This window comes from Amphibalanus amphitrite, unplaced genomic scaffold (assembly GCF_019059575.1).
Source record: "Amphibalanus amphitrite isolate SeventyFive unplaced genomic scaffold, NRLGWU_Aamphi_draft 000808F_arrow, whole genome shotgun sequence".
Taxonomy (NCBI): domain Eukaryota; kingdom Metazoa; phylum Arthropoda; class Thecostraca; order Balanomorpha; family Balanidae; genus Amphibalanus; species Amphibalanus amphitrite.
In genome coordinates, this window is record NW_024882302.1 from 21,695 (window position 1) to 40,983 (window position 19,289).

Below are 19,289 nucleotides of genomic sequence, written 5' to 3' on the forward strand. Positions count from 1 at the left end.
ACTTACAATAAAATGTCCACAGAGGCTCTATAGGTGATGAACAACACACAAGCACAATCACCAACGGCCACGCCGCGCGGCACCGACACTGCTCACATCCGCTCTCGGAGACCAACGGCCGAAAACTGACAGATGCGCGCGGCCTTCAAACCGCAAACGGCCGATCTCGTTTCTGATTGGCTGATTGTTTCCATTTCAAATATCATCTTCACGAGGGTAAACAAGATCCACGCATGAAACGACTATCTGTACCCGAGTCACGATACCCAGGAGGAAAGAGTTTTCGTGATGTTCTGGATCGCGAGAGTAATATTGATATTTACATGGTAATAATACTCTTCGCTGGCGAATAAGTTCATATTAACCACGTACCGTTACTATGCACATAATGGTAGCAGCGAGTTACCCTTTCAATATACTATTATCTTGCGGGTTTGATGAAAATGAACTCTCCAGGAGGTAGTAAAAAAGTTTTGAGTGCACTCACCATATCCCGGCTGTGGTTTCACTCACCATATCCCGGCTGTGGTTTCACTCACCATATCCCGGCTGTGGTTTCACTCACCATATCCCGGCTGTGGTTTCACTCACCATATCCCGGCTGTGGTTTCACTCACCATATCCAGGCTGTGTTGGAGGCAGAGCTCCCAGGTGGCTATGGTGATGGGACGCCGCGCTGACGCGATGACGACGTGAGCCGCCTCTGGGTCGGTGAAAAAGTTGAACTCGCCGGCCACTGTGGTGTTTCCCAGACCTGGCCGACAGGCAGCAGTGGCCGGGTATTGAATGATTGCATGATTGTATGATTTATTAGTCACCAACAGGTAAAAACCCAATTACAGGTGAAGTCAACCCATAGAAATAGCTACAATGACATGAATGCGCAGTTATCACAGGATACACAATACACATGATGGATACAGATAACACTGAGTGCTACGGGCGCGTTACACGCAGACCCCAGTAGGGCACGGGTTTTAATGAACAATATGTTCTACCAAGACACGCTAGAGCTGCATCTTTTACTCTGTCGAGCATGCCTCATAGTCATGTAAATGCTACACTGACTCAGTTTTACAGACCCAATGGGAAAGCTGAAGAGGGAAGCAGCAACATTTTCGTCAACCCTGGAAGTCTGCACTTAGTATTAGCTTGTGTCACGTAGCACGGGATGGGTTATTCATAGCCCCTCTCCTCTCCTAACTCCATAACTATGGGGCTGATTGTTAAAATACAAAGGGCGGCTGATAACCTGGAAATCTGTCGAGCGAAACCTAATTTCATTGACCTCGAGGTCACCGATGACGTCATAGGTTAGGTCAAAGAAAATATTATCAATGTGTGGCTTGTTCACACTTTGGGCTCTGGCCGCAGCACACTGGTCGGAAACGCCCTCACGAGAGGCCACGGACGATTCCAGAGTTTCCGATTATTTTTTATATAGATCGATTTGAAATTGATCAAATTATTATAATTAGGCAAAAAAACTACTCCAGGTGACCAAAAATAACTGAAATCAGCCCCCAAAGATGGGGTATCCCAGAACTCGGAAACCGACGCGGAGCAAGAGGTTTCTTGAGCCGGATATTCTGAGTCTTATTGCTGATAGACACCAAATGGAAATCCCACATATTATGCATCAACATGTTCGTTATGAAGTTGCCGATTGATTGTTCGTTATGAAGTTGCCGACTGATAAGTGCAAACTTTTTTGTACACTTTTTCCTCAACTAAAATTTACTGTAGCTTTTTATGAAGGCTCTCCTACAGTGAATCTGGAATGTAACAGCAAAGTTTAGGTAAGGAAACAACAGGTAGTTTCCTCTAGTTCCATTCTGATTTTTTTTAGATGAAGCAGGATTCAAATTTACACCAGGGCAACATAAAAGCTAATTGCGCATATTAGTGCAAAATTTGCAGGAGCCGATATTCCTACCCAACTACCGCCCGCCCCGGCCCCAGTTTCGGCTCGGCCGCCGCGCCCGGCTTACGCTGTCTTGTGTGGCCTGCACGCATCCATGTGTAGTTGTCAGTTGACTGGTCATTAAAGGGACCCTCCCGCCTTAACATTAGATTTGAGTTGAGATAGCCTAAATGGGGTCCCTGGCTCACAATTACCGGTTTCGGCACTCACAACACCGAGAAATGCCTTAAATCGGAAATATTGAATGTCAAAATTGCAGCATTTTGATTCAGAGGGGCTAATGCATAGGAATACCCCTCTGAATGTGTGACATCAGCGCAGATATCTAACGATTTTTAAATGTTTGACTATAAAACGTTTTGTAGCACGCGGTGTTATATGCTGCTTTGCGCGCAACAAGTGCCGCACTTTCAGCTGCCAAACTATTGCTTCCAAATAAAGTCGCTAGGAACAGCGGAGATCCCAAAAAGTAAACAAAAGTAAAAGTCTAATATCTTGAAAACCGGTGAATATTTTTAGGTGAAATTTGGTAGATATTCGTTTTCGCTCTTTCTGAACCGAGCGACATCACTTTCATGCCAATTCATAAACTTTTTTGAATGTGGGAGGGTCCCTTTAACCCGCGCCCTGGTGGGGGGCTATTTTCCCCCCTCCAGACTTTTCGACCCAGCCAGCCTTCAGTGGGCACCAAACTGGGACCCATCTGGGCTGCCCACCTTGGACCCAGATTGGAATGTCACGGGCGTCCAACTGGGTCCCATCTGGGCACCCCAGACGGGGCCCATGTGGGACCCATCTGGGGCCGTATTGAGCCCGCATATGGGCTTTCCTGCAGTTGGGACCCACATGGGCAGCACCCAGCTGGGATATATGTATATAATCAATACAGTTCCTGATTCAATCAAGAAAACTTTCAACAAGATACAAAAACTTAACAGAAAACTATCTAAAGCCAAAACTGCGGTGCTGTTTAACGACATATGCCTCAAAGAAAATATCCTGCCCAAATACTCTGATATATATATATATATATATATATATATATATATATATATATATATATATATATATATATATATATATATATATATATATATTAGGGTGGCACTTAAAAATCAATTTTTGATTTTTAATGCGTGCGGGTGGTTTTCCGGTTCCATTCCCGTAAAAAATAAGGGAGGCAAATTTTTATGGGAAAATATTGATGTTTAGAGGTCGCGAATCAAGGTCAAAATTGAGATTTTGGTAGCATATTTCAATATCATTAAAATCGCTTCTGAGTTTCCTATTATGCTATAATCGGATGATAATAAGGCATTTCTTAGTCATTTTCATATTGTTTATTGATATTCCATGCAGCTTCGGCCACGCCAGAACGCTGGTCTATGTACTCCACTACTCCAGTTCCTCCTCTTTACTACCTAGATTATTGGCGCCTCATTGGAGGGAGGGGCATCATGGGCAACGGGCACCCAGATCACTTTGTGTGTAGCCTGGTTAGCAATTGCAGTCGATCTTCGGGTGTCAGGTTAGCGTTTTCTGTGATCTTTTCAACGACATGGAGGAAGAACTGGCGCTAATTTTTGTCTTCCATGAGTGCCAGTCCTACATCAGCGCCATACCGCGCCTGGTGAAGTCATTCACCACCCGCAGCTCCCGGACTACACGAGCTGCGGTTTGGTAGCTGCTGTCCTCCCAGTGGCCTTGGTCATTGATGATGAGCCCCGCGTCCAGGTCGTGTATCCTTGAGAGCTTTTTGAACGATGGTGTGAGGAAGCTCGCTAACGTCTCGGTCGCGAGAGCGGCGTTCATAGTGCCCACTAAGTACTTATGGGGCGGGTCCCCTCTCTTACAAGTCTATATTGCCCGCACCATGTCTTGATTGAGCCCGAGGGTCGGGGTCTAAAAGCTCCAGAGTCACCAGCCGATCCCTCAATTACTACAGGTGACGGCCGAAGACCGGGACTGTCGTCTTCGACAGCTCCTTGTCGGGGTAGGTGCAGAACGAGTTCACGAAGGTCAGGTCCAGAGCCGGCGCAGTGGCAGAAGAGTCCCAGACCAGGCGGCGGCGGCGGCGGCGAACTTGCAGGCAACGAACAGCGCACAGCGTCTGATGACCTGGGCCTCGGCCGCCGTCAGCCGGAGCCGCTCCCTGAAGAGGAAGGCACCCACGGTACGGATGGTCTTTGCCATCCACCTAACTCAGTGGAGTACTCTGAGGCGGAGAAACGGATGCCGTGCTTGGAACTCCACCGAGAGCAGTTACGCAGAGCTCCAGAAGTTTTCGGTAGTCTTCCCGGTGCTAGGCATAGTCCAGCGATGGAAGCGATGGAAGCTGACCAGCAGCTTGTCCCACTCCGGAACGGCGTCGACGGCGAACGCCACCGGTGTGATCCTGTCAATGAAGCATGAACTCCCACCCGCCTTTGAACCTCTTAAAACAGCCGGATGTAGAGGCCGCTCGAGATTCTACGGCAGGTGGAGAAGGCCTTCTCTAGGACCAGCTCTTTTACGTGGTGCCGGCAGGCCAGCTGGAGGACGGGCCGATCCAGCTTCTGCTCGATAAGAGCTAAAGTACCGTTCACCAGCATGCTGTTCGGCGTCGTGGCGTCGAAGCAAAAGGCCGCAGTTCCGCTTCTACAGTTCCTAGCCCCCCAGCGCTGTGAGCATGGCCTCCTGTGCTTGGATGGAGGGGAGTTTGGGAACGGCGAGGAGCTTGGCCACCCTAATCCCCCCCCCCATCACCAGGACCTAGAATCGGTCGACGCTCCTTCTCTCGCGGTTCAGCCGGAGTCGTATCAGAAGTTCCGTGCCGCAGTTGATAACAGGTTCACGTGTTCTTCACATATTACGGTTGGGCAGTTTGGCCCGGTCGAGGCCAGTTCACTGTTGGGGAAGTCCACTCGCCCGCATGCGCTTGGGAGTGTGAGTCGACGTTTCTCTCTCATGGTCGCCATCGTCAAAGACGTTCCCTCCGTGTGCGCGCCGCAACGGCCGGGTAAGTCTGTTGCTGGCACTGGCACTATGTAGAGTCGGAAGAAGCGCCCACGGAAGAACATCCCGAAAGCACAATAAACCAGTGCAGCTCAATGCCCACTCTCGCCTCTGCTTTCCCCCGCCGGCGATAGGCTGACTCCAACTTCTTCACATTCTCTTTGACAGAAAAGGAGCATGTCTCAAGAACCGATAGAACTGTGGGGCTCGTCCTCCCTTTGGAACAGGAGAGACCGTTCACTCCTCACACTTATAAGAGGATATGACCTCCACTGTGAGAAGGCACCGGTCGCAGGCCAAAAACAGGCCTGACATGGGTAAAACAGCCCAGATCAGACCTGTCTTGGCCTGACCTGGACTGGCTACGATCGACCGGAAGTGATGGGATAAGCAATTGTTATACAAATAAAGGTCAAAATACGTCGGATATGACGCTTAATGACCACATATGTCATTCCAAATAGGTTTAAAGTAGTTTCCAAAAAGTTGATTTTTTCCCCAAAACTGCCAACTTTGACCTCAATTCGCGACCCCTAAATATCAATATTTTTCAAAATCATCTTGCACACATTATTTTTTACGGGAATGGAACCAGAAAACTACCCGCACGCCTAAAAATCGGATAACATAGAATTCACCCTATTGCTAAGTGCCACCCTAATATATATATATATATATATATATATATATATATATATATGTATGTATGTTGTATATGTTACAGGCCGTATGAAAACCCAGTCCGTTTGCAAACGGCCTGGCCCAGTCAGGCCGTTTGCAAACCGCCTGAAATATCAGGCCGTATGAAAACGGCCTAGGCAGTTTAAAACGGCCTAGACAATTTGAAAACGGTCTAGTCAGTTTTCAAACGGTCTGGCGAAGTACAACAGCCTCTGAAGATGACTTAATGGATCCAGGTTGGTCGATGATCAGGTTGTATCCATGAATGCTTGCGCATTCTGCCGAATGACTCGTCTACGTCCAACATTTTCTTACTGTGCAGATGCTCGGCCCGGCCATTTTCCCGACAAAATTACTAATAATACAATTTCTCGGTCCGCCTGTTTATCCAGGGGTAGCCAGTAACAGTTGGTAGCATTAGGCCAAATGGGCGCTCAAAAACTACTACCCCATAGGGTTTCCATGTTAAATCGACCTTTTTCAAGCGAGCCCCACACGTAACCTAAAAGATAAAGTGCTGATATTATTGTGGGGAAAGGTAGCCTTAAGCGTCCTCTACAACCTTTTTATCTAGCGTTTTTCGATGCGGAGGTCATAACAGGTCCAAAAAGCATTGGGCGCTGCCCGAGGTACCAAAAGCCCCTCCATGAGAGCATAAGTTCCTGGGCATGCGCACATTGCCGCAACCCTGTACTAGCGTAAATTAGCGATACTGCTCACGGACTCGATCAGCCAATCAGCGCCCCCAATTACCTTAATAGATGTCGCTAGCATCACGTAAATCCTGCTTGCGAACACATTTAACGAATGAAACAGCTGCGCCATTTCCGCCTTCTATTGATTCCTTCCATCTTAGTATCAACTATATGCTTTTCAGCTAACTTTAGACTAAGTTTTAAACTATGGTTAGTATGTTATTTCTGGTACATATAATAAAAAAATAACTGCTTTATGAATTTGGCTTTACTCTTCAGAATGGAATACTCTATTTTTTCGGGTGCGTATTATTTAGGCCAGGGTTCATAATGTCCAGGGCACAATGTGTCCAGTGCTCGAATTGGCCAGTGCCTTGAATTGGCCAGTGTTCACATTGTCCAGGGATTACATGGTCCAAAAGTGGCCAACTGGCTGCAGATAGGGTAAATTCAAAGAGGCCAGGGTTCATAATGTCCAGGGCACGATGTGTCCAGTGTTCAAAATGGCCAGGGTTCATAATGTCCAGGGCACGATGTGTCCAGTGTTCGAAATGGCCAGGGTTCATAATGTCCAGGGCACGATGTGTCCAGTGTTCAAATGGCCAGTGCCTTGAATGGGCCAAAGTTCATAGTGTCCAGGGATTACATAGTCAACCCAACCCAACCAAACCTAACCTAACCTAACCTAACCTAACCTAACCTAACCTAACCTAACCTAACCTAACCTAACCTAACCTAACCTAACCTAACCTAACCTAACCTAACCTAACCTAACCTAACCTAACCTAACCTAACCTAAGGTAATGATGTTTGCCTACCAGGGATAAGGAAATAGTTTCTCGCATGAATAGATTGCAAGCAATAGTAAATCAAATATTTTTAGGTTAAGTGGTTATGCATCAGGCTTCAGGCCTTCGGCCTGAAGCCAGATACATAACCACTTAACCTAAAAATATTTGATTTACTATTGCCTGTAATCTCTCCTAAGGCATTGCCTTCGGCACTGCACTGCTTTGCATTGAGCTGATTCCGTGTTTTTTACATAATGACGTCACTTTCAGTGACTATGTAATCCCTGGACATTATGAACTCTGGCCCATTCAAGGCACTGGCCATTTTGAACACTGGACACATCGTGCCCTGGACATTATGAACCCTGGCCATTTCGAATACTGGACACAGCGTGCCCTGGACATTATGAACCCTGGCCATTTTGAACACTGGACACATCGTGCCCTGGACATTATGAACCCTGGCCTCTTTGAATATACCCTATCTGCAGCCAGTTGGCCACATTTGGACCATGCAATCCCTGGACATTATGAACTCTGGCCCATTCAAGGCACTGGCCATTTTGACACTGGGCATAGCGTACCCTGGACATTATGAACCCTGGCCAGAATGAATGCTCCCCATTTTTTCCATATACAAAAAATATATCACCTACCCTGTAACTTGTTCAGGTAAAATGGGCGCTTTCCGCGTCGTTGGTGTACCCGTTGTTCTATATACCCTGTGTTTATCGGCCATCCAGTTGATGGAGCCTGGTGAAGCCACCACAGGCAGTACGTAGGGCGACGTAAGCAAATTGTGTTGCTGATGCACTTCTGCTTTTTGTTTCAGGATGCCGTTTCGTATTTGTATGTATGTATGCATTTATGTATGTATTGACACCAAAAGCCTTCCACATATGGCGTGGCGATTACGGCTTCCACCGTAATATTTATTGGTGTGTGGGGAAGGAAGGGGAGGTGGACGGAAAACTTCAGGCCCGTTTGGAGAGGGAAAAGGGCAGAACCCTGAATATAAACGATAGAGTGGTTTAGTCAGGGTAGAACCAAGACAAATGAAAGTAGGGGTTATGGTAGTGTTGTATGAGAGCTGCATCATATCCCGGTCCTCACCGCGCCCGGTCGACCGCCGGCGGCTGGCCGGTGGCGTACGCCGGCAATACTTGACTATTGCGGTGGAAGGCGAAACTGAAGTCCGGGGGGAAGCCCGGGTCGACCGGGCGCTCTACGGGCCGGGCCTCAGTTCTGCTAATCTCTTCCTGACCATGATTTCATGGTGCCATGTAATGTCATGAAATGGTCGTGCTTCAACAAATTCAACATTGTCCAGCTATCTTCATGCAGACCAGTTTGTTTTCAAAGTGCCTAGACCGTTTGCAAATGGCCTGGTGTCTGGAAAGTTGTCATACGGCCTAGACGGTTTGCAAACGGCCTAAAATTCCAGGCGGTTTGCATACAGCCTGGAATTTCAGCCCGTATTCAAACGGCCTGACTTTTCAGTCCGTTTGCATACTGACTGGGCTGTCCAGGCCGTTTGCAAACGGCCTGACTGGGCCAGGCCGTTTGCAAACGGACTGAGTTTTCATACGGCCTGTAACATATATATCCCCAGAGAATCGAACTCAAGACCTATTGAACATGATGCAGGGACCCTAACCACTACACTACGGCCTACGCTACCACTGCAGGTGAGTGGCCGGTGGCCGGTAGAGAACGGAAACGTGGATGCGTACCTATTGTGAAAAAGGAGAAGAGTTTGTAACGATAGTGTAGAGGCCCGAGCGGTCCGTCAGCGCCGTATTGCGTCTATTTATAGTCCCACCACACAACGAACGCCGGCGGCACAGTATCAGCGACCTCGCAGGGACGCAGGCAAGGGTGTGCCCAGGCGGCTGCCAGATCAGGAGTCTGGCAGGGTAGCGGCACAGATCAGGCAGGGTAGCGGCACAGTGGAGGCGCAAGCCAAGTCCAGCACGTAAAGTTAGCCCATTTAGCGCATCTGGACGCCCATGACATACCCAGATGTAGCCCAGCCCACATTCGCCCAGATTCCCCACTTCGATCCCATGTGGGCCCCATTTGGGATGGCTGGCTGGGGATATATCTCCAGAACCGTTGCCCCGATCGTCACCAAACTTCCAGTATCCTCCCGGGCATCAATTTTACATATTTGACCCAACCTTTTCCAAAGGCTATGATAGGTTGGCCGCAAATGACGTCAGACTGACGTCATGTTCTGCCGTTTTCGACCCAGAAAAAAGGTTTCACGGGAAGAGCTGTCAGGCCTATGGCGCTGAAGATACAGAAAAACGTTTGAGACATAAAAGGTGTAGAATTATTAGGGCTACAAAATGACGATCTCGAAATTTTGAGTTTTTTATTTTGACCCCTAAAAATAGAAAATAATAATATTTTGTTGAATAGAATTCCTAAAAAATCCAAAAAGTTTTCGACTTTCGAAAAAAACGGAATATGTGTGATAGCTCTTACCCACTTCTATTCACATACCAAATTTAAGATCGATAACTGTCTTTTTGGCCCAGTTATAGCGAAAAAACTGCTCAAAAATTGATAACGTCAAATTTTCAAACTCCATTTTTAGCAATTCTACTAGTAGACCACGTAACGCAAAACAAAGAACACCATTAGACTCGCCGTCACGAGCTGCATCGAATCAATACCCATTTTATGCAAAAATATTAACTTTGAAATTTGACTTTTTTGACCCGACATTGACCTGACCTCCACCAGGAAGTGACCTAAGCCGTTCCTGATAGTCTGATAATCAACACCATTGAGTTTGAAATGAAAAATTGGGCATAAAACATGCATCAAACAGCCCTAGTAAAATTGGGTTCATGTGCTGACCCTTGCCCAGTGAATATGCCGACGTGGCCCGACGTCGGGCCGAGGCTCGGCCCGACGTCGGCCCAAAGTCGGTTCAACCTCGGCCCGACATCGACTGGACGTCGGGTACGCCCGCATGTACCGACGTCCAGCCGAAGTCCAGCTGACGTCGAGCCGACGTCGGGCCGAGGTCGTTTGCCGAGGTTGACGAGATGGTTTGTCGTTGGACCGACGGGGCCGACGTCGGCATGTTCACTGGGACAACGCGCCAAAAATATCAACCGGCGGCGGGATTCGAACCCCCCAGTCGCCGACGTCGGCATGTTTACTGGGACAACGCGCCAAAAATATCAGCCGGCGGCGGGATTCGAACCCCCCAGTCGCCGACGTCGGCATGTTTACTGGGATAACGCGCCAAAAGCATCAGCCGGCGACAGGATTCGAACTCTGTGTCATTTGAACGCCAGGCTAATGCGCTAACCACTACACCACGCAGCCAGATGGCGAATTTAGTTTGTTTTGTTGGGTTATGCCCTTTCGGTCTGACAAGACAATTTCAGAGCCGGAAGGATGATAGGATGGAGACATTGGTCTTGGCGAGCACCCTGGGTCCAGTTCATATAGAGTCCCATTGCTGTTACGTGACACTTATTGGAAATGGCGACCCCACAAATGGATTCATACAGCCACCCTTACACAACACCAGCACTAATGTTTCCAAAAGTGTCCCTTTGATAAGTGGCACTTTGGCAAAGTGACAATTGCCGACTGACCTTTCTATATGAACTGGGCCCGGCCCTGGTGAGTTGCCGGGGCTCAGCCTGACCAAAGGATAGGCCGAGCAGCCCCCAAGCACTCACCGCACAGGGCTACGGGCGAGCTCGGCTTACGGGCAATCCCAAATGGGATAAAGTTTCCCGTCCAGCCCGGATCAGGGGGTTGCGGCGTGGAAGAGGATTTGACTTTCCTGAGGATATTTTGAATACAGAAGCTCTTTATGAAACATGAAACATGCATTTTATATCATTTTAACGGTCAAAACAGCGGCCGATGTCGGTCCTCGGCCCGACGTCGCCCCGACGTTGGCCCGACGTCGGCTAGACCTCAGCAATTGATCTCGGTCCGACGTCGGCTGGACCTAGGCTGGACGTCGGTACATGCGGGCGTACCCGACATCCAGCCGACGTCGTGCCGAGGTCGGACCGACGTCGGGCCGACGTCGGCATGCCGATCGACGTCACCCTGACGTCAGGCCGACGTCGGCATGTTTACTGGGTGGTGACCTGACCTGTGACCTGACCTGGTGTTATCAGTGACCTCTAATAGCAACATGTGCACTAGACAACTGACGCCCTATCGCTGATTTTCGATAAAATGCGTTTTATTCGATGTTACATCATATAGCGCATTCCTTAGAAGACCTGTGACCGGCAAAACATTTTATCTTTGACCTGACCTGTGACGTCATCGGTGACCCCGAGTTCAATGAAATTGGAGTTCCCTGACAAATTTGACTGGGCATTCAAATGCCGTTTGAATTTTGTGGATTCGGCCAGTAGTTTCGGAGATACGAGGGGGGCAAAAAATAGCCCTCCCCAAACAGGTCGCGTTATAAACAGACCCCACCAGGGCGCGGGTTAATAAACAGATGCGCTTGAGTTAATGAATGTTGCGAAAAGCGCAGAAAATATGGTTTTATGTATGTATGTATGCATGTATGTAATGTATGTATGTATGTATTGACATCAAAAGCCTTCCACATACTGCGTGGCGATTACGGCTTGCATTTAGAGAGCCTTGCTATTGGTTATCATCACTCGGCTGAAGAAAGTGGAAATTGAAACCTTCGTGAATATAAGACGCTGCAAATATACTGGCGTCAGGTGACCTTGGGCCGTCTTTTAACCCGCGCCCAGATGGGGTCTGCCGAGCAACGCGGTCTGATGGGGGGCCATTTTGCCCCCCCCCCCCTCAGATCTCGAGAACCACGCAACATAGCGACAAGCGGTAAACGGTGTTGGATAGCCCCAACGGGAAACTACCTTGTGACCCAATTTCATTGACCTCGGTCAAACCGATGACGTCACAGGTCAGGTCAAAGGTCGAATTTTCACCGTTTATAGGCATTTCAAGAAATGCGTTGTAAAATCGTGTAAAATGCATTTCATTGAAAATCATCGATGGGGAAATGTTCTTCAAACACATATTTTGCTATTTGAGGTCACTGATACCAGGTCAGGTCACAGAGGTCAGGTCACTGGGGGGTCACAATATGAAAGTGTTGTGTGATACATGTTTTATGGTCCATTTTACATGACAAATGCGATTATGTGGGTCAGACAGACTTTAGGGCCAGATTAGGTCACGTTTTGGTCAAGGTCAGGTCAAGGTCAGGTCAAGGTCAGGTCAAATTAGGTCAAATTTCAAAGTTGATATGTTTGCATGAAATGGGTATCGATTCGATGCAGCTCGTCACGGGGAGTTCAATGGTGGTCTCCGTTTTGCGCTACGAGGTCTAAAATTGCAAAAAATTGAGTTCAAAAATTTGACGTCATCAATTTTTAAGTTTTTTTCGCTATAACTTGGCCAAAAAAAGAGGCATCGATCTAAAATTTGGTATGTATATCGAAGAGCGCAGGGACTATCACATATATTCCATTTTTTTCGAAATTCAAAATTTTTTGGAATTTTTTAGTTTTTCAAAAAAAATCAATTTTTTATTTTTGGGGGTCAAAATCCCAAAATTTTGAAAATCCGAGATAGCAGTTTTGTAGCGGCGTCTTTTCTCTACACAACCACATAAAGAACTTTACAATTGCTTGTTAACTGTAGAATTGGTGAGAGTTTCAAGATGTCATGTTTTTTGCTTATTTTTACTTGAACATGACCTCAGTTTGACCTCAATAACTCCTGACCTGAGGTGACCTGTGACTTGAAATTTTGTGTGAAGGTGTCCAATTGATGCCCGGTAAGGTACTCAAAATTAGGCGGCGCTGCGCGCCGCCGTTTTCTCGCTATTTAAGAAAAACCACAGGGGGGGGGGGGCAAAATGCCCCCCCATCAGGGCGCGGTAGAGCACAATTCCGGTATTTAACCCGCGCCCCGTAAGGCTATCGGCGGACCCTACCACCCGTAAGGGGGCCGTTTCGCCACAAACAGCAACATGCTTACTGCTTAGTTTGACCTGACCTGGAAGGTCAATGATTGTCCTAATGAGGTAAAATTGGGTACCATTGGATTCGCCTCTTCCCAAAGAATCTGTTGGTCTTTGCCGCGAAGCTCTATCTCCAGCAGGAAAACGAAATGGCACGGGGGGTGGCACCCCCCCCCCCCCCATATGCGTTCTAGGATGGGAAAATGGCATGTGCGGGAGAGGGACACTCGCCGGCACAGGGACGTTGATGCGACCCCTCCCCCTAAGGTTTTTCACGAATAACTCACGTAAAAAGCGGCCGATCGCGACAAACCTTTCAGTACCTTCGCATTGATCCATTTTACACCTACCCTAAAAATAATATGACCCTAACCCAAATGACCTTTGTCCTGTGACCTTCCGAGACCATGATGGGCCGGAATCGCCATTTTGCGTATGTCGGCTCGCATTAGCCGCGCGGTTGTAAGCTTTTCGTGGTTTCAAATGTTCTTCCAATGTTCAAATGTTGCTTCCATGCATTAGGGTGGATGTCAAGGTCACCTGAAGGTCAGTTCAGGTCATTGACCTTTGGTAAGCTCGTTCACTTTTTCGAGTTTTACAAGTTTCTAGGCTAGTTTTTTTAGCTGAATTTGAATTTAGCAACCATTTGAACATTTACGAAGTAGTTTTGGTGCCTTCATAACATGTTACGAAGCTGTCAGAGGCGGTTGACACCTACAACGAATACCCTTACTGGTTGACCTGACCTGACCTGACCCGACCTGGTCTTAACCCTCGCCCGCACATGCCATTTTCCCATCCTAGAACGCACATGGGGGGGGGGGTTGCCACCCCCCCCCGCGCCATTTCGTTCCTGTTGGAGATAGAGCTTAGCAGTAAAGACCAAAAAGATTTTTTGGGAAGAGACGAATCCAATGATACCCAGTTTTACCTTCTCAGGTCAGTCATTGACCTTCCAGGTCAGGTCAAACTAAAAAATATTGCTGTTTTGGGTCACCGTTGGATATCAAGTGCGCTGCTTATCAAATACCGATGACGATGCTGTTTTCTGGTGCCAAGCCAGCTAGAACCTCTTTGTCACACTACCCGACCAGAATTTTGCTGCTGAGGTCATTTCAGGTCAAGTTAGGTCAAGGTCAATTATATATGTTTGTATGTCTGTGTGTGTCTGTGTGTATACTGATGTGTGCACCGATTGTTTTTGGGTCCATATTACATGAAATCATGATCTGAGAAGCTTTTACCAAAAATGCAGTCAAAAAACTTCACAAAAAGTAAATTCCGCTTGCCTAAAACGCAATTATCTTAGATGACCTAGGTTGACCTTGACCCTGACCTTGACCCCTGTACATCGTCGAACAACATGTTCCATGATAGGTGGGAGGTAAGACTGGCAAAAAAGGCCGAAATCAGGGTGTCAAAAGCTCACAAGGCCCATGGCAAGCGCAAGATGTTGAGAATTGTCCATTTGGGTCATGACATGACCTGAAAAACAAGGTCATATCTCCGAAACCAAAAATCACAGAAACTTGAAATTTTCAGTGGACATCAAGAAAGGATAGAGGAGCAGCTATACGAAAAATCAGCCTTCTAGCTCTAAAAATGTTGAGTGCAGAGCAGAAAGACTACCTGGGGGGGTGGCAACCACCACCCCCCCCATGTGCGGGCGAGGGTTAATGCTAAAACAACGGCGCATCTGGCGCACCACCGATTAGGTGCATGTTATTTCTATATGTGAAAGAGGTTGTTTGTTTCATTCTGCCATTCGCTGTTTTTAGCTTTACATTATGCTAAGCATTCACGGATGAAAGGTTCAGTCTAAAAAATTAATGCGTCTGCCGTGCACTGTTTCCATTTAACATTGAGCGCATGGTAAACATTTTGTGTACCTACTTCGAATTTTCAAATGAAAAACATGATGAATCGGAAGATGCTGAAGGGCAAAAGCTCTTCTCAACACGTATTTGGCCTAATTTACCATTAAAATTATTGTCAACCGCAGAAGGTGGCATGTGACGTAACAGCATCAAGAGCGTCTTTTTCAAGAACATTAAAAAACATTTTTCATCTGTCTATCCCCATTTCTCTCAGCCACAGACTTCTCTATACATGGACTGTGCACTGATCTGGCCGAAGTAGCATAAGGGGCCCAAAAGTGAACCTAGTTTTAACTTATTAAGAACCCTGCAAACCTGACAAAATTTAACATGGATATTGTTTGAAGTTTTATCTGTCTAGTAAGTAAAAAAAAAATGTTTTGATTTTGATATAAACAAAAAAAATCGTTAAAAACAATAACAGTTTTCATGAAAATAGTAGTGGTAAATGATATCTGAGAATATCGGAGGTATCTCCCGCAAATAAGCACAAATGAGTTGCACACAAATTCCTTATTTTGAAATCCTGCCACAATCAAGCCAAGGCCCTAAAATTAAGCAAGGCTTCGCCACATTTAGGATATTTAGCCTATGATTTTAGTTGTCTATTTTCCATCTTTTCTATTTTCCTTTGAAAGGGTTTTTGATGACACGGAAGTGTACGGTACGTAATTGTTATTCTGGATATAGAATCACACGGCATCGGAGAGGAAGTGACAAGAGAAAGGGAAAGGTATCGGTATTTAGCTTTCCACGCGAATGTGCATTGCGAAAGAAGTGGCTGGAAGCAATCAGACGAGGTGTAAAAGAATCATACCCTAAAAGTGGTGGGGTTTGTGAGCTCCACTTTTCCAGTGATGACTTTTGTGTCACTGCCACGACAAGAAGAACCGACCGTCAGCGACGGCGCCTCAAGCCAACCGCAGTTCCAACAGTGCTCCCACCCCGGGACAAGTAAGTTGATATGTTTATACCTCATCAAAGCAATATGGGCATTAGTAAGGTATTAAGGACATCTTAGGTGTTGAGGATGGTCTTTACATTTTGACACCTGTGAAAATTTGGGAACTCTACCTCAAATGACCTTTGATCTGTTACGTCATTAATGTGATCATGTCAGACGTTAACCCGCGCCGGGCCGGTGCCCCATCAGCGGGCCGGGGGGGGGGGGGCGTCGTAGAGACAAGCGGTAGGCGGCGTTCGAAAGAACGGTAAAAAAACAGTAAGAAAGTACTTCGGTCATTTTTCGGTCAGGTCAAAAACTGGGTTACCAACCAGAGGTAACCGAAGAAAAATGTTCGTTTTTACTTCTGATGGTTTTCTTGAATAACTTTTGATCCAGACAACTGACGGCCCGGAGTTGGAGTCGGTTTCAGCACATTTTAATCTTTTCCTTTTCTGACCCGACCCGACCTTACAAGCTGACCTTACATGACCTCCGTAGGCCGAACTGTTAACCTGCATGCATACATAGCGGTTAAAAAGGGTCGCACATGCTGCTGAATTGTTCTTTTTGTGTATATAACTGTATATAACTTCTTTTTGTGTATATAAGTTCCGAGCTACATTTATCAATTTATAGCATTTATCCGGCAATGTCCAAATTACCCATGTATGCTAATTTGTTTCCCATATATTTTGCAACCGTTGCTAAACGCAGTTGTTAAGTGAAATATTTCTCTCCTTTTGCAGGAATGAGAGCGGACAGGAGACTCCACGACCCACTATACGCGCGACTCCAACAGCACGAATGCTGCTGCAAAGAGAACTGTGGGAGGAACAAGCCGCATCCATGCTTCGTTCCGAGAACGTGGCATCTCTTACCGACATGGTGAGAAAGCTCTCTACGGTGGACCTGCCGACTGGGTACCGGCTCGTACAGATGCATGTTCCTGAACTTCAGGAGGACATTGTGACGATCAGAATGGAGGCATTTGACACAGATCAAGGTATTCCAGTCATCGTACGAAACCTGACGATCTACAGTGATCTTCGTTTCCGTTTGTACGCAGCCGGGAACGAGTTGCCTACTCTCAGGGCAGCTGATCTGACAAGCGTTCCCGGGAGCTTCGAAACGACGACTGAGGTCCTGAACGTGCTGGCGTTCCTCAAGGCACAGTCTTTGAAAGATGGCAACGTGATGACTGCACTGCATTTTCTGCAGAAAATCAGCACGGACGATGCAGCTGGATCATGCGGTACTTTTGGGGAGTTCGCCGCTGAACAGCTGCAACTCCGACTCAGTCCAGCAAAAAGGAGGAGGTACAGCACGACACTCATGTCCACTGCAGTGGTGTGGAGCCGAACGAGTCCCCGACTGTATGAAGACATGCGCAGCTCGGGTCTTCTGGTCCTGCCACACAGAGTCACTCTCCGGAGACTTACGTCAGCACTAAGCGTGCAAGAGGGACAGGAGATCGGGACCATCAAGTATTTGGAGATGCGGGTCGCCAAGTTGTCTCCAAGAGAACGGCTGGTAAATCTGGCCATGGACGAGGTTTACTGTGCCACAGCACTCGATCTGGCGGGAGGAAGACTGCATTGGGAGAGCAGCGGAGAAGCAACAGCTGTCGCCAGTACCTTGTTCTGCACCCACATTTCGTCGGTTGCCGGGAACTACGAGGACTTGGTAACCATGTCGCCAGTCACCCACGTCACAACCCAAGAAATGAAGAGAATCTTCTTCCAAGTCCTGCGATGTCTCACCCATCTTGGGTACCGTGTAGTGTCCGTTACAACTGACGAACACAGAACAAACCAAGCCTTCCATCGAGCGCTTGGAGAAGATGGTAGGCATCAGGAGTATATCCTGAATCCCTGGAGTCCACACAGTGATGACAGGATATACACCATGTACGACTCAGTCCACTTGTTCAAAAACATGTACTTCAACCTCCTGAACAAAAAACAACTGCACTGTCCGCCACTCGATGCAGGTGGGCCTCCTCTGGATGTTCACCTCAGCCACCTGGAAAAGGTACACTCCATCGAGTACAGCTCTGATGCCAAGATGGCATACCGACTCACGGATAAGGTGCTCCATCCAACAAGCATAGAGCGCGTGAACGTGCAGCTCGCCGTAGCAGCCACTCACGAGACAACCATCGCTGCGCTCCGCTACTATGGGCAACATGCAGAGTACGGCTCCTTAAACGGTACAGCAGAGTTCCTGCACCAAGTTCGGAGGTGGTTCGACATCGTCAACGTGAAGTCCCCTGGGAAGCATGTTCGTCGCAACGACTCGACTCTGCAGCCTATTTCCACTGGAGATGAAGAAGGGCTGGCATACATCGAGAAGTTCGGAAAGATGATGCTGCGCTGGGAAGCCCAGGGAAACAAGAAGACGCAAATGTCGCTCGACACGATACGTGGAGTGGCAGCAACCTGTCGAGGGCTGGTCGGGCTGGCCAAGTATCTGCTCAGACAGTGTGATCTCGAGTATGTCCTGCTTGGCAAGATTCAATCCGACCGGCTAGAAGGTCACTTCGGCCATCTCCGGAAACTGGCCGGAGGCAACTTCTGGGCGAGCTCTCGTCAATTTTTTGAAGGACAGGCTATCGTCCGCGTAAAAAGCCTAATTTGGCTCTCAGGCTATGGTCTGAGCACAGTGACGGCTGGCATGCACCCTGTCTCTCAGCAGCGCCTGGAAAACGACCAGCGAGCCGTCACTGAGATCACCGAGTATGCCGCTGCTGCCTCTTCTGATGACCCAGCCCAAGACGTCCCAGAAGGGACACAGCAGGCTCTGCACCACATAGCAGGCTATTTAGCCCACTCAGTCAAGAAGATTCACAAATGTGATGAGTGTCGCGCGCTACTCTCTGACGGGCTAAGGGCGCAACTGGTAACCGTGGTGGCAGAGAATGCTGAAGAAAAGCTGGTGGCTGCTAGCTTCACCGACCTCCTCAACCGTGGAAAGCTCCTGCAACCGAGTGAACTGTGCCTGCGAGTCGTCATGGAGGTCTGCCAGCTCTACAGACTTCTGGTGAATTCACAGTCAGAGACTCGCACCATCCTCTTTGGCAGTTCAAGTCCCAAGAATGTGTTCAGATCTGTGGTTCAGAACATGCTCGGCGATGACGAAGAACTGAAGGAAGTGGCTTGTGGAAGGGGGCACAAGTTTACCAGCAATATCCTCGCCACCATGGCCGGAGCGCTGTTTAACGTGTTCGTGTCTAACCACGTGAAGGATGTGAACAGCCAAGTGCATAGCAAGAAACGAAAGGGGCCGCCGACGCGCACCAGTGCACACTGGTCGGAAACGCTCCAGCGCGAGGCCAGCGGCCTTTCCGCAAAAGTTTTTTGCTTGTTATTCCACAACTAGTG

At 47.9% G+C, this 19,289-nt stretch overlaps 1 protein-coding gene across 1 annotated transcript in view; it reads right to left on the reverse strand.

Annotated features, from left to right (window-relative positions):
- Positions 1 to 617: 617 nt before the first annotated feature.
- Positions 618 to 19,289, reverse strand: part of LOC122366462 (ubiquitin carboxyl-terminal hydrolase 16-like) — a gene marked incomplete at its 3' end in the record, with an annotated part of 29,692 nt that continues 11,020 nt past the window's right edge. Inside the window, exon 3 of the mRNA XM_043338756.1 lies at positions 618 to 754. Within this exon, the coding sequence (XP_043194691.1) occupies positions 618 to 754 (137 nt within the window). The remainder of the gene's footprint in view (positions 755 to 19,289) is intronic.